Raw genomic sequence first — 15,926 nt, 5'->3', positions numbered from 1 at the left:
ATCCCTGAGACCTTGTCAGGACAGAACTCATTTTCCACATCTGTCCTGGTCAAATTGGGTTGCCTGGTCTGGCTGCACTATTTTATACTGAATTATCAGTGGTGAGATTTGCCAAAATTGCAGAGTTAGGTTATAAACCCAGTGCCTTTTTTGGTAAGATCACAGAAGCTCTGATCTTCTTGTTCCAGTATGAAGCTCAATGGGGCCTTGTGGCAAGAAGGCAGTTAGTGAGTGTATGGCAATGGTGCCTGTGGTGCCTCTCCTGAGCCACAGCCTTGCAGTTTCCCACTGTGCCAGTCCAGGAATGTGAGCTGTTCCTGCCACAAATGAAGTGATCCTGCTTGCAGTGCCTCTGAAATCGTTGGCACATTCTGGATTAACCAAGGAGCTGACACATTCCTCTGGTCTGGGTCGGTGGTGTGGAGATGAAAGGCAATGGGCTGAAACATGATCATTCCCACAAAGGCCATTGTACAATGCAGTTGTTTAAAAGGCAAATTTTTTAGGCAATTTGCAATAATAGGAACCAAGGGACAGCCTTCTTTTAACACAGATGAAAGTGCCTAACTCCTTTGAAACTGAGGAGCTAGATACCTCCTGGATTTTTATAAATTTGGCTCTGGTGAGCAGCCTTGTCACTGCTGTTCCCCCTCCATCCCTCTCTGATCTAAGCTGCTGTGTAGCAAGAGCTCTCACCATCTCCCATGAGGAGGCTGCTGCTGCCTCGGCATTTACACACCTGGTGCCAGGCTTACAGCTGCCTTTCATGTGCTGTGGTCCATGGATTAGGTCCAGGAAAGGGCTTGCTGAAGGAAAATACTGCAAGAGGTATGTTCCAGGCTGCTCTGAATGGCCCTTTCATCTTTGCCTCAAAAAAAAATCAGTGAGAGTCGTAGCTCTGTGAAAGGATCGTGGCTGTGCTCAGGAGTGACAGACCTATTTAACATTTTGGTTTCTCTATTGGAACTGAAACTTTTACAATGCTGCTTCTATTTTAGGGATCTGTTCAGCAGAGATGTTCCATTGCAGATTAATCTCTTAAGCTCATCCCACGTTCTTTTGAAAGTTGTCCTCTTTATTTTCCTTCAGACTTCTCCCTAAACCCCTCCTGTGTCTCCCTGGCAGGAGCTGGCTCGTGGACAGTCACTGTTTATCTCAGTGCCTGTGCTGCTTCCTGACTGCACTGTGTGCCTGGCAGTTGTTTTGTGTGCTGAGCACGGGCCCTGTGTGGCTGGGATGGCCCCTGTGCTCCAGCTCTGCACCCTGACACAGGGATGTGCTCCCTGGGAGTGTGGAGCTGGCTGCACTCTGCTCTCTGGATGACAAATCCAGAGCTGAGGAGCCAGGCACTGCACTGCCCTGAGGCCTTGTTCTCCCATGTGCCTGTCTCTGCTTCACCCAGACTCATCACAGCAGGGAAAACTCACATAGGCTTTGCTCTTGCAGATCTTTTCTTATCTTTTGCAGTGTTGGTATCTTTGCAGGCGACAGGAACATGGTTTGGAGCTCTCCAGGGTGTCTGGGTGCAGGGTGAAGAGCATGACTCTTCTTTAGTGCTCACCAGCACTGGATCCTTAAGGGCTCAGCAGACAGCAGGGCAAGTGTGGGTGTTTGTAGTGAAATTCTCTATGCTCAGAGTGGTGGAACTGAACTCAGAATATAACAGCTCTGTCTAGAGGCATTTCTGTCTGGAGGCTATGATTTTTAGGGAGACACAGCACACTTTGATGAAGGAGTGGCTCTGCACCCCTGTGAGTCAATCACACCACAACTAAAACAAAGATTCCCAGAGGCACTTGAACCTCAGGATTCCCCTTTGCCCAAGTGTTCAACTTCAGACTTGTTCCTTCCATGTCGTGGTTGGTGTTTCTCAGGGTGTGAAGCACTCCCTGCTCCACTCATTGCTGTTGGAGCTCTCCCACTGGGAACTCACAGGCGCTGCTGTGTGGAAGCTCTGTGGTTCCTCACCTCCCCACCAAGGCAGCCTGTCTGTTGGACAGTCACTTCCCTGTGTTGATGACTTCTGCTGGCATCTTACCGAGTTACAGGTGGGAAGCCAGAACTGGCAGAAAGAAGCTGGTGGGAGTGCAGCCAGGTGGGAACAGGCTGCTGCTTCCTCTGCTGAGACCTCTTTGTCCTGCAGTGTATTTATTCCTAGTCTCTGCTGAAGAGGAGCTACCTGAACAGCCCAGGGGTTGAGAGAGATTCCCTTCTCAGATGTCCACTGCTTCTAGGAGGTCTGAAGCTCACAAGGAAAAAAGGTCTCACTTTGATTGCACTTTTGGCTGGTTGTTGTCCAGGGCTGGCCTCTGGAGAGAGGCTGAGGAACCAAGTGCTCTTTGGGAGATGTAGTCATGCTGTACTTCTCCTGCTGTTCAGCCCCAAGGTTGTTGTGTGATCCAAAGAAACCATCACAGGATTGGCAGCACACACAACCCATCTTCCATCTGCTTGAAGGAAGTCTAAAATGATGCAGCATGTGATTGATAGCTGCACTTGAGCATGCTCTGCCCCTTGTTCCTCTACCCACTGCATTTCAATAGCTCTTCCCACCCTGTGGGGTTGTGCCAGTGGCTGCTGTGTCACCAGTGAGGCCAAGGCCATGTGCATGTGTGAGCTGCACTGGATTCCAAGCAGAGTATGGATCACAGCAGCTGTATTTCCTGACAAAATGGCCCCGTCCAATGGCTGCCATTGCAGTGAGACTGGGAGTTCTGGAAGAGACCCACAAAACCTGGGTGCCTTCCTGTGGTGAGCAAAGTGTGGGATGAGAGGAAAAACCCATAACTGTGTGTATGACAGTGATGTGTGGTGGCTGTTACTGCCTGAGGCACTGCTGGGTGCTGCAGTCAGGTTAGAGCTTCCAGCAATGAGACACTGATTCATCTGTGGTCAATGTGTTTTCAAAGGAATGCCACTGAACTGTCAGTCTGCTTTCTCCTGGCCAAGTGTCACCACTGCAGGGCTCTTTTCCTTACGACTCCCCCATGCTGGTGACCTTTATTTTCATTTTCCTTTCTCAGTCTGCTTCCTCAGGCATTTGTGCTGTCCGATCCAGGTGGGAGAATCCTGCTCCCACCTTGGCCAGTGTGGCCACTTGTACAGTGGAGAATGGGGCTGTGCTGGAGAAACCACAGGATTGTGGGGCTGGTGCTCAGTGCTTCATTGCCAGTACAAACCATTTCCAACCCTGTGGGGAGATGGAGTTGGGCTGCTGCAGTTGGAGCTGGCACAAGGCAGAGCAGCGTGGCTGGGCTCATCTGACAACACCAAGCTGTGGCTCTTCCCCACTGCTCTGCTTGGGTTTGGATTTGGGGGTTGAGTGTGCAGCTTGTGCCATGCCCTGCTGTTAATTCAAAGCAGTTTCTGCCAGATTTGTTCTTGCAGGGGAAGGAGGGAGGGTGGAGGGTTCGGGTGGCAGTCGACTGGGAGGCAGAGATAAATTAAGTGTTGAGCTCTTAATGGGGAACATGCTCCATTGGTTTGGGTTTCCCTCCCCACCCATCCCACTCTTTTTAATCTGTGGCACAGTCCTGGGAGCAGTTTGAGAACGGAAGTGATTTCAGACTGGAGGTGACCTCATCTGTCTCCAGCTCTGAGGTGGAGCAGTGTTTGGAGGCCCAGCCAGAGCTTATGGTTTGAATGATGCAGGCAAGGGGCTGAGGCTCCAGGAGAACCCTGTGCCTCCAGCCCAGTGCTGTGCAGCTGTGAGAGGGGGTGGTAACTGTGATGGCTGTGGGGATTTTTGTCTTCCTGTTCTCATCTTTCTCCATGCTAGAGTGGGGGGGAAGTAGGAAGGAGAAGCAGAGTCTGAAAGACACAGCTGGACATGTCACATATCAGAGCAGTTAGTTCCTGGTGAGAGTCCAGCCCTGTCCTGCAGGGTGCTGAGCTGGGCCCAGCTGAAAACTCCCTAAGTGTGGCCATGTGCTGTGTGGAAAGGTGCTGAAGGTGCATGGATGGAAGAGTCCCTGCTGGGTTCTTTGGATTTGAGGACCCTGTGGATCAGCAGAAAAGGAGATGAGAGCCCTCCTGGAGGTTTTGCTTTTTAGGACCCGAGATGTCAGTGAGAAATCTGGGAGATTTGAGGATCTGGAGCGTGGGGTGGGAGCCAGCTGGGGTGTCAGCTGCTGGTCCAGATAATGATGAGGAACACATGAGAGCATAGATGCTACTTGCAGAAACTACCAGATAATTCTGCTTCCTGACAAGGAAAAGGGCCCTTTCTACTGACTTGGTGTCTGCTATTTTGAGGTGGCCAAGATTTTCTGTTGCACAGCTGGAGCCTGGAGTCCTTGGACTCTGCTGGAGTCCCCCAAACCCAGCTCTATCTTGGATGCTGGTCTGCCAGGTGCACTCTGGACTTCATAAATGTCCATGTTTTTCAGTAAGGACAGCTTCCAAGTGCTGTCTCACAAGCTGTGTGGGGGTGTCCAGCCACTTCCCCTTGAGCTCAGTTGTCTTCTGGCTCCAGCTCAAGCTGAAGAGAAGCTGGGCTGTGGTAGGCTATGGCTGGGAAAATAAAAGCAGTCTTTTCTCATGTCTCTGTGGCTGTGTGGCTGCAGAAATTCCCTGTAGCTGGGTAGGCAGTATTGGAAGGAAATAAATTGACTGGAAGAATTTGCTTTTCTCTTGGCCTTGTCCCAGGTGGCATCAAGACTCTTGCTTGGAGATAAATTCCCCTCCCACCACTGCTAAGTAGGGAGAGTTTAACCATTCATGGGATCTAGCAAGAGACTTTCTCCAGCCTTCCTGCCCCTCTTCCCTGTTGCACTGGGAGCAGGGACTGAAAATGAATCCTGTTGTGACCATGTCACAGTGGGGACAAGAGTTTGCAGACTTTCCTCCTTCCTGCCCCAGCATTGTCTCCATGCCTGTATGTGATGAAACAGTCCCAAAGTGCATAGACAAACAGGTATTTTGTGTTAAAAATGCCCCTTTTTTCTTCTCTGCTCAGCGTCCCACAGCTGTGCCCATGGCACTGAAGGTGACTGGTGCTGGCTGGGTTACAGAGGAGCTCTGCTGTGTCTTTGAGGAGGAGTTTGGGTCAGAGGAGCCCCAGGAGAGGTTTGTGCTGCTGTCAGTGGTGACACGGTGCCAGTGCTGCCTGCAGGGCTCAGGACCTTGGCAGCCCCCTGCATCTGCAGCCTCTGTGTGTGAGCCCCAGCAGCATCCCAGAAAGGCACCATTATCCCCAAGCCTTGCCTGCTGCTGAAGTCAGGAGGGCACAATAAAGATGTGTCCTGGCAGCAGCCTGGAGCGGGCTCGTGTGCCAGGAACAGAAGAGGTTTTGTACCAGGCACTGCTCTGCTGGGAGGTTTGTCAGCTCTGGAGCTGGGATGGTAACTCAGGGCTCTGTGCCCAGCCCTGCTGTGCTGCTCAGGGCCTCCCCTGATGCAGGGCAGAGTCATTGGCTCTTCCTTCACTGGGGGAGGTCTTGGCAGCAGATCCTGCTTGCCTGAGCACAGCTCTGCCCGGTGGGCTGGGACAGGGGCAGGGCTCCCCTGGGCTCTCAGCTTCAGCAGCCCTGTGCTGTGTGGCCTGGAGCTGTGTGTGCTCCCTGCCATGTATCAAATCCCCAAGAGCAGCCTCAGGGTGACTGGGACAGGGCTGTAATGGACCAGGATGGCAATGTCACTCTATCTGGAGCTGTGAGGAGAAATGTCTCCTGGGAAGATTTCAGCAGAGCAGGGCTGAGTGGGACAGCTTGACAATATGTGACAGCAAAGCAAAGGCAGATTGGAGAAGCAAGGGAAGCTCCTGTGCTCGGGCTGTTAGACCAGACACATGAGCTACAGGAGAATACTCTTTAGAGAATGCTCTTTTCCAGCTATTGAGAATGGACCTGAGGTCTGGCTGCTCTCCCACCTCTGTCTGCAGCATCAGTGCCATTGTTGTTGGGACTGAGCACGGTGGTGGCTGCCAAGTGATCCAGAACTGCCCTCTGCAGAGGGGCATGGCTGGAGCTGAGATAACTAAAACCACAATGGGGCAGAGAAGTTGGTGATGGGATTGGGGAAATAAGACAAGATCATGTTGGGAAGGATCCCTCTATGAAGCTGTGTAGGACATTTTAGGATTTTGGTTTTGTGGCAGTTTTGTCCAGGTAGTTGCTGCTACTGCAGTATCACAGGGTGTTGCTGTGTTTTGTTCATGCTATGTCCTGATGATATTCCATCCTTTCTCACCTAAGAGCAATGTTCTCCAGGAGCATTCAGTTCTGCTCTCTCCAGTCAAGACTAGGAAGATTTTATTGTGAAGGAAAGGAGACTTTAGGATATGTTCTGCTGCTCTCTGCTGTTTTTGTGAGTCCACCACAGGCACCAGATCATCCAAATGGAAGGAATCTCTGAAGGGAATTGCAGAGCCCATGGGCAGGCTGAGAGGAGCATAATGTCTCTTCTGGCTCTGAAAAAATGTGTGCTCAGAGAGGAAGTAGCAAGCACAGGAAAAGGGGAGTTTCTGAACACAAACTGTCAAGAATTAAGCAATCTGATTTATAGTATGAAACCTCCTGTTGAGCAAGAAGACTGTTTTCCCTCCCAAGCAGGTGTGACTGGTAAAGCAAGGTGGCAAAGTCCTCCCAAAGTTCAGCTGCCAGACAGGACTGATACTTCTGTAGCCCTCTCCACACAGGGTGTCCCCAGTTTTCATCCCTTTGTTCCTTCTGCCTTTTTTGAAAGCTGCCTAGACTCTCCCATGGTTCCTGCTGCCATTTTCATCCCCACTCCATGATTTTGTGCTGCACAGGCACCACTAGCACATTTTGTTCTTTTGTGGGGTTGGGTACATGGTTTGCCCAAGCAGTATGTATATAAAAATGAAGGCATGGAAAAGGTGTCTGGATAAAGATTTCTTGGCATAACATGATTTCTGCAGGACCCTGATATAGAAAAAAACAGGGCCTCGTAGCTGTTAATTTAGGGATCCTGGCTTATCAGTGGCAGATTCCTTCTGGCTTTAAGAGGGCAGGCCAAGAGATGTGGGAGGCCAACAGCTTTATCAACCCCTCCTCTGCTGTGGTGCCATGCAGAGCAGTAATTTGGTGTGGGAGCACTTGGGAGCAAGTCCTCTGTGCCTTCAGGGAAGTGGCTTGTGGGTGGATTAATGATGGAGCTTGGTCACAAAATCAGAGGAGGAGGGCTGCAGTGCCTCCCAGGTGTTAATTTTGAAGAAGGGAGGTATTAGGTCAATGAGGAGGGTGAATTCAGCCTCTGTCCCAACTGGCTGGGTGTTCACTCCCTGTGTGCCCAGGAGAGCAAACCCTCTCTGGAGTCCTTTGCTGTGGAGCTGCTCCTGTGAGCCAGCACATAAATGGAAACAGATGGCTCCATCTCAGTGGTTAGCAGGAGTCTCTCACTGCTGCAAAACTGCTAATGAACTCTGGGGCTGGACTGAAGCACACAAGGCTGCTGTGCTGGTGGGCTGTGCTGAGGTCCCTGTCACAAGAGCACCAAGATTGCTGAGCTGACCCCCTAGCTGGCAAACTGTGCTGTGTCCTGCAGCAGCCTCAGGCAGGGTGTTCATCTGGGTACTACAGAGCCACCAGCACCTGTCAGTGCCCACCAGTCTTGGTAAATGATCTGTGTGGTCCATCCTGACTGTGGGCTCCAGACCTTGCAACTCACACCTGTATTATGGAAGGGCATGGGGAGCTATTTAGTATCTGACACAATCCCTGCTTGGGATTCTGAGCCAGATAATTCTTCATCTAAAATTCTTTGCTCCGTTTCACTACAAACTCAGACTAACTAGTCTTATTTTTGCCCAACTGGTCAACATCTCCCTGATAAGGAGAAGCAACATTCAGCAGTTACTGCCTATTACTCTTAAGCTTGGAAGAAACTTATTTAAATTCCCTTTGACAGCACAGTTTGATTTAGATGTTCAGTGACTTGAAGTTTTCTCTCATCATGACATAGAATGTGACTCTCCAGTCACACTGCAGGGCACAGGGAAGCAGTGAGTTGTGCAGCAAAGGTGTAACCAGGCTTGGTGTTTGCTGGAGCAAGTAGGTGATTGAGAAGGGGAGAGAAAGGTGTTGGAAAGCATTTCTTGTCTCTTTTTTTGATTATTCTGACAGCTGCCCCCCAGGCACAGCCTCAGTGTCTGTGCTGGCAGGGTCCAAGGAGCCAATGTCAGTGCTGGATGGCTGCAAAACCACAGGCAAATCCTGGTCCCCAGCTGCCTTGCTGCCCTTACCTTTTCTTCTTCATTCATGCAATGAACTGCCAGACTCTGGATCTGCCTGGGTGGTGCCACAGCTGTGCTGGGACCTCCTTGGGCAGCCAGGGCTGTGATGCCCGTTGGGAACACCGTCCCTCACTGCTGCCATGATCTGGTGTGGGCACCGGTGTGTGCCAGGCCCTGCAAGCCCAGCCAGGCTGTAAATGGTGCAAGAGGCACTGATAGTTACCCACTGTGCCATGGCTGCTGTGCCTCAGCCTCGTGCCCTGCGAGCCTGGCACAGCTGGGTAACGCTGCATGCAGCTCTTGGGGGGCAGCCAGCAGTGGGCTGGCAGGGATCACAGGGGAGGGAGGCAGCTGCAAGCTCCTGCAATCTTCTGAAAGGCATTTCAAAGGTCCTTGCATGGAGCAGGCAGCAGTTTGGTTTTTATAGCCACGTGCAGAATAGAAGCTACCAAGCCCAGGCAGTGATGTGGAGCTGCTGGAAGTCTTGGTGGTTTGCACTGGAGGGCTGTAAGCTCCATGCTCTGCATGGATTCAGGACATTGCCCATGGAGAGAGAACACAGGATGTCACAGGGTACAAGAGGACAGAATTGACAGATTGTCTCTGAAAGCTTCAGTCTGTACATCTCCTGTGGGGGGAAACTGGGAAAGTTGTGGATCCCAGCAGGGTAAGTTCTCTCTAGCAGGTGGAACTCATGTGTCTGTGCATCTCTGCAGGTCCTGGGGATGCTTGTGCAACCATCAGGGCTTGAGGTATCAGTGCTGCTTCCCAGAAAGCCACTTCTCAGTGGCAGGGGAGGACAGACAATCTTGTATGCTCAGTGAGGATCTCTTTGGATGCTTCCTCTGGGCACACAATCCTCTCCTCCTCTGGGAGCTCTGAGATACAGCTCTGTGTTAAATTACCCCAATTTCAACATTGCTCCATCTCTTCCTCAGGTTTCCTGCAGGAGGGTGTTATGATCTTTTTCTGAGAGCATCTCACACCATGGCTGAGAACCAGGTACGCTTCTTTAGGCCCTGCCCAAAAGGAGTGTTTGGTACCACTGCTCATAAATGGAGTGTGCTGCAACCCCAGTCCAGCTGATTGCATATTCCTGCTGATTAGCTAATTGCTTCCAGTTGCCAACAGCATCACACTCATTGAATTCACACTGTGATTTCTGTGTCACCTGGGGAAAAGGGGCAGGGTGCAGCTATGGGAGGGAAGGCTGTGTTTGCCAGGCTGAAAAGGACAAATGCTACTGCAGTGAAGCACTCAAATCATCATGCAGTTCATTCTGCTGTTCATATTGAACCAAGAACAACATCCTGGGAGGAAGGGAGCAAAATTTCCTCCTGACTAATGCTGCTGGATTGTGCAGGGCTGTGGGGGAACTGCCAGCCAGAGAAACCATCAGGAGGGGAAGGGAAATGGAAAGGGAATCTAATTATCCATCTGCAAAGACAGATGCTAGTCCCGACACAGGGCCCAGCCCTGGGCAGGCTGATGTGGGCAGTGACGTTTGCAGACTGTTTTTATGGTGGGGCTGGAAACAGCTCCTGGGGGACCCCTGTGGGATAGCAGATGGCCCAGCACACATCCCAGAGAGCTGGGGCAGACTGCAAGGCACACAGCTGCTTTCTCCAGGAACACTGGGCCGTGCTGGGCTCTGAGGGACAGCACTTGGCAGCCAGGTACAGCTGTGTTGTGTGGAGATGGAGGTGGAGCAAGGCAGAGCTGTGCAAAGGGAGCAGGGTGAGTGCATGGCTCCCTCTCAGCAGGCTCATCTCTGTCAACTGGGCTGGGGCTGCAAGCCCAGGGGTGAGGGTGGGAAGGAAGGGGAGGGTCCCTGTGTGCCTCTGCTGTCTCGAGGTGCACAAGGACTCTGCTTCACATTACTGAGTGTGCAGACAGCAGGGAGGGAGGGTGTGTGGCTGGAGCCTGGGTCTCTGAGTCCTTCATGAGGGACCTGCAGGAGACCCCTAGGAAGGAGAAGGTGCCTCTACCTCCTTGTTCTGCACAGCTTTTTGGGGTTATTGTTCACACAGTCTGAGGCCAGCTTTTGTCTCCTTGGGTGCCTCCCAGAAATGAAAGTTGCTATAAAGAGCTGCGTTTTCCCCCTTAATTAATGGAATTAAAAATTATTTGGTGAGCTGAGTGGGCTTATTCTCCTCTCTTGTGGGCATCAGCTACTCCTAAAGTTATGTTAATTGTAGGTGGAAGATAGAGGTTGGGAATTCTCCCAATACAGTTGGCTTTTATTCTCCCAGTAAGGTTTTTGGGAGCCTGCTGGGAGGACAGTAGTGTTAAGAAAGATCTCCTTGCAGACCTGGGAGTATTCATGAGATGGGTGAACTGGGAATGAATCAGGAGAATTTCTGCTTGAGTGGAGCACATTTGTTGTCCACTATCTTGCTGTCCATGGTTTGTGCTCAGTGTGCTGTTTGCAGGTGTGGTGCCCCAGCCTGGACTGTCTTCCCCTGTGATGCCCTTGGATTAGCTCCTGCTGGACCAGGCATAGGTGTCTCACAATGCTCCTCTCTGGTTCAGGATTCAGCCTCTTTGGTAGACAGGCCTGATCCTGCATCCCTTACTCACGTGAGCAGTCGTCTCTATTGCAAAGGGACTACTCGGTGAGTAAGGATCGCAGGATTGGGACCACTACCTGTAACTTAAACTGCACCTTCTGTAGGACCCTGTCCCAACCTTTTCCTATTCATGTATGTTAACGTGCACCAAGGACTTCCAAAACTCATGTTCTTGTCGCTTGGATGGAGAAACTGAGAGCTGGAAGAAGCAGTGCCTTTCCATTGCAGAGGATAAATCACCATTCTTTTCCATCCTCTTGACCAAACCACTCTCAGCCCAGCCAGCTTCTGTGCCCCAGAGGAATGTGTACCTGTTTGTCTCCCAAACACTGTTGTTCCTGGCTTCCCAGGGCTGGCAGGGCTCTGCTTTGCCTCTCCCTGGTTTTCCCAGCTGTAGCTTTGAGATGAGAGGCCGGGTATCTAAGTCAGATCTGTGCTGCAGAGCTGGAGGGTGAATCGGAGGAGAGATGAGCAGCAGTAGTGCCACAGACCTTCTTGCACCACCCGGCTTCTTCTGTCTTAGCAGGCTAAATTTGGAGCCCTCTGTCCTGTGCTAAGGAGTATGTTCGAAATGGGAGGAAGCAGCGAGGGTGGCAGGTTTGCCCTGTACGTTCATTCCCGTGTGGCCCTGCCCAGGGCAGCCGCCGGGGCTGTCCCCGCTCGGACCCGGCCCTGGCGTGCCCCGGCTCCTCCCTGGCGCGGGGCGCTCCGGGACCGCAGCGCGGCTCCTCCCGCGACAGGAGCGGGCACAGACCGAGGGGCTGCGGGGAGAGACCCGGGCAGCACCCAGGGGCTGACATCCAGCCAGCTCCGCGTCTGCCCAGTTTGTTATATCGTGCAGATTATCCCAAAAGAGGAGCTGGGTGTGAGAAGCTCTGTGAACTCGCTCCAGAGCAAGTCACGAGTTTAAACAAGCAGGAGGCAAATTACGGTCGTGGCTCCTTTTTAAGAGCTGGAAGTGGAGGCATGGCATGAGTCACACAGTGCTGCTTGGGAAGCACGAGGCACTTCAAGAGGAAGCAGGGAGCATAAATACCTTTGAAATAGAATTTGATACATTTCTGGAGGGATTATGTGCCAAAGCAGCAGTGATCTTGAGCGGAAATTAAAAGTTTGACCTGTGGGATAGGTAAAAGAAAACATGAGATCTGGCTGCTGTGCAGATTATGCTTGTGGCACTGAACATTGAAGAGGATTAATCCTGTGCTTTGGGATTTCTGCATTTCTTATCTGTTATCTTGCTTTTTACTGATCATCACAGCATGAAACCTGGCTAAAGAGTCAGGGCTCTGATGCTCCCAGAAGCCACTTAGATGGAGCCTTGCTTGCAAGTTTGAAGTTAAATTATTCATCAGAGTTTAGATCAGCAAGGCCTTTTTCCCTTGGATCAGGTCAGCAGGAGCCTCAGGGTGAGTGTGCAGCTCTGCTGGTGATGGAGCAGCAGAGTTCAGACCTTGCAATACCCGTGAGATTCATCTGTCTGAAGTCAGCACTGATGCTCATTATAGTAGGAGAGGAGGCAGCAGGAGAAGGAGGTGGTAACTGAGCCCTGGAGGCTCCCAGCTATGCACCTGCATGGAGGATACTGGCTATTCCTCGTCCTCCATTGCCCTGGTCCAAGCTGGGAATGGGTTTGCTGCCTGCTGCTGCTCCTGTTCAGCTTGAGCAAACAGCTTCTCTGGAACTGCCCTTCCCTTCGTCCTAGAAAAGAGCCAGAAAGAAAATTTCCCTTCTGTGGGGAATACTGAAAATAGCTTAGATGTTTCAGAGGAAGAAACATAAATGCTGTTATTACATGACTGTGTGACCCTGCCAAGCCATGGATAAGCGGTTTCACCACTCTTCCATGCAGGCCAGGCTGGCTGGGTGCATCCCTGGTGGGACCCTGTTGCCTGCTCTAGAGCATCTGTTGGATCAGACTGAAGAGTTTTCCTTCCATGACATGCTCCAAGGATGGAGCCTGAGCACTGCAGTCCCTAAGCCAAAGCACTTCTCCCTGGAAACAGCTCCCCTGCAGGTGGAGGGAGAACATCTCTGCTGTCACAGTTTGACAAAGAGCTGGTCTGTGAGGTGGGAAGGACCTGGTGCACCCCAAGTCTGTGTTGCCTTTGCCGACTGTTTGGCAGGTTGGGGTTGTCTGCTCTGACACTCAGAAACCTGGACCCTGCAGCCAGTTTGACTCCTGAGCTACTGCCTGGAGAGGAGCTTAGAGGTGCCAGTGGAAGAAAACACTTTGGATTTGCTCTAGGTCTTGGAAATGCCAAGTTTTTCCCTGCTGAGCTCAGCTGCATGCTTCACGAGATGTGCTCTGTGTTTCTTCTTTTAAGGATGGTGTACATCAGATTTCTTGTTGGAGGAGCAGACCAGGAATTACACTGGGCATTTCTAGGGGCTGTTTGGAAAAAGGATTGTGATCAGAAAGGACAGGGGCAAAACAAGATTGGCTTGGCTCTCTTTGGGAAGTTTGGACACAGATCAGCCTGAGCCAACAGCTCTGGGTGTGTCACGCAGCACATCTGAGGGACACAAAGGAGTCTGTCATTTATGGTTTGGTGACTCTGAGGATGCCAGATGAGCATCTCTCCTGTCTCTAGGAGGGACAGGAGAGGCTGAGAGCAGTTGAATGTCCTTCAGCACTTTGGAAGCTATAGCACTGGCCACTCAGTCTTAAGATGATCTCTGTAGCCAAGACCTACTCTACTGTTTCTTTTCCTGATCTGCTCTCTGAGTTGTCAGGCATGGCCTTCTGACTGGAATTCCTCCCTGGCTGCCAGTCCTGAGAGCATGTGTGATGTGTGAGAGCTCAAGGCACTCAGGAGACAGTCGTTCCTTGTTCCTCCCTGCACTGTCAGCACAGCTCCTGGGGCCATGAACAACACTGTGGTTTTGTTGCAACCAAATCGTTGTCGACTTCATCTGTGATCCCAGCCCAAAAGAATGTTCTGATTTGGTGCAGTGGGCTGCTGGGGACACAGCATGTCTCCATGTGCCTTTGGAAGATGCTTGTGGTTGGTGGCCATGTGGCCTGTGGTACTCAAACAAGAGCTTTCCAAGCCGTGAGAATTCATGGGAGTGGAAAAGGGTTTGCTTGCAGCTATTGTGGTTTATGGTGTGGAAGGACTGGTGAAACCTCCTGTTATCTTAAGAAGGTTTGGATGCACCTTGGGTGTGCCACAAGCCATTGCTCTAGCTGCCCAGTGCAGGCAGCGTGGTGCTGTCACTGCTCCTCCGTCATGTGCCTGTTCCAGACCCTGGTGGGAGAGTGCCCCAGTCCTGGAAAACGTGGATTAGGTGAATCTAGAGGAAGAAGAGGTGTCATGAGCATGGGCTGACCTACCACTGAGCAGGGAGACCAATGCAGGGCTGTCAGCTCCCTGGGGAATGAAGCAATGCAGCAGAGAGAGGGCAGAGCTGCCAAACAGGGACATGTTCTGAGCAGTGGCAATTCCTGCCACACCTGGATCTCAGTCCAGGCCTTCTGCTTGACTGCCACCCACAGAAACAACTGGGAACAAAACTCAGTGGGTGTAATTAAGGATGCTGATGGCAGAGTAGGGTGGTTCGGAGAAGGGTTTCATGCATGTGGTATGACAGCTGTTGTATGGCAGGGGTTTTCCTGCTCTGGGAGTGTTTCCCAGTTCTCCTCCATTTGTTTTTATCAGCCTCTAGGACCTTGTACCTTTGACTTCTGACATCACCCTCCATCAGCTTATAGGATGGCAGCATAGATAAAACACTGAGGGGGTTCCCCTCTTCTTTCATTTGCACACTCACAGCTGTTCCCAGACTTGAGGCCACTGGACCTTATAGTAACTCAGTACCTTATAACAGACCCTGGTGTCAGCCAGACTTGGGGTACGTGGTGGAGGCCCTGGGTTGTGGCCCAAGGTGACCAGGGCAGGCCTTGCTGCTCTGGCACTCTGTGGAGTCACTGCCAGAGCCCTGCAGATCCCAGGGAAGCAGCAGGAGCTCTGGCAGGAGTATGGCTGCAGCCTGTGTCCTTCCCACTGGTGAGCAGAAAGCTGCTCAGGAACCTGTGAGGCAAGGGACAGGTTCCTCCAGCACCACCAGTGCTGTCATCTCCTGTCACTTCATTATACATGCTGTGGTATTGTCACTTCATTATACAGATTGTGGTCTTAACCCCCTGCTTCCCAGAATGGTGTGATTATATGAAATTAGGAGCTTTTGTCTGTTTAATATAAATTCCTGTTCAGTTTCTATGGCTGCACAGAAAAGCTGGAAGGCATTTTATAGAAAGGTTCAGAACCCAGATGTGAGATTTGGATAACTTTTTGGTGTGCTGGGCTGTTGTTGGGTTGGGTTCATCTGCTTAATGAACACACAGATACTTCCTTATTCTGAAGCGTCTTCAGAGCTTGAATGGTTGTGTAAGATCCAGAATGCATCTGCTGCTATTCCAGTTGGATTCAGAGATGAGCCTGCACCACGTGGGGACAGAGCCACGTCAACCAGGACTGCGATCTGGGGGTTGTATTTGAACCCTGCTTTTTGGGGGCTTTGTGGACCCTTGAGGCCCTCACCCACACAGCCAGATGCAGCACTTTTTTGCTGAGAGCAGGTTTCCTCCAGCAAACCTTTGTCTGGGCTGCATCAGGCAGGGTATGTAAGAAATCCTGCAGCTGAATAGGCCCATCTGTCACGGGGAGTCAGGCTGATGGCAGGGACAGCATCCGGTACGTGCGCAGCCTCTCCGCGGGACACTGGCGGGGCAGAGACGTCGCCTCTGGCCTGCGGCCGCGGTGGCCTTTGTCCTGTCCTCGCTGGCAGGCTCCTCCCGCGGCACAGGCGGAGGCAGGAAATCCCGGGCAGCTGCCTGGGAGCCTCCTCGCCTTTCCTCGCCTCTCCTCGGCTCTCCTCCTCGCCTCGGCACCGAGGCGAGCCGAGCCAGCCCTGCGTGTGTGTGCACGCGTAGGCGGGGGGGCTGCCGCATGGATTTAGCGAAGGCTGGGAAGGAACACATGGGTTGGGGTTTTTTCCCTTGGCCCGCCGTGGCTGTCCGTCCGTCCTGCCAGCCGCGGTTATGGATTCGATCATTATTCAGGAGCGGTTAGTGGAGCGGCTGCTGTCTCCCCGCACGCAGGCACAGCGAAGCCACCCGGGCAAGCTGAAGGTACAGGGATGTATTTATAGCACTGCGCG

General features: G+C 52.0%; 1 protein-coding gene across 3 annotated transcripts in view; it reads left to right on the top strand.

Moving 5' to 3' along the window:
* SEPTIN5 (septin 5) overlaps positions 1 to 15,926 on the top strand; it is a 42,162-nt gene that overhangs the window by 11,324 nt on the left and 14,912 nt on the right. The window contains exon 1 of one of the 3 annotated variants that reach the window (XM_064726462.1): positions 9,132 to 9,195. The exons of 1 other annotated variant lie outside the window; for it this stretch is intronic. In XM_064726462.1, the coding sequence (XP_064582532.1) occupies positions 9,181 to 9,195 (15 nt within the window). In that variant the 5' untranslated portion in view covers positions 9,132 to 9,180. Of the gene's footprint in view, positions 1 to 9,131; positions 9,196 to 15,618; positions 15,898 to 15,926 lie in introns of those variants that run through there. One more of the 3 variants, XM_064726459.1, reaches the window with a different exon arrangement.

Source organism: Zonotrichia leucophrys, chromosome 15 (genome assembly GCF_028769735.1).
Source record: "Zonotrichia leucophrys gambelii isolate GWCS_2022_RI chromosome 15, RI_Zleu_2.0, whole genome shotgun sequence".
NCBI lineage: Eukaryota > Metazoa > Chordata > Aves > Passeriformes > Passerellidae > Zonotrichia > Zonotrichia leucophrys.
This window is presented reverse-complemented; position numbering and strand designations above follow the sequence as displayed.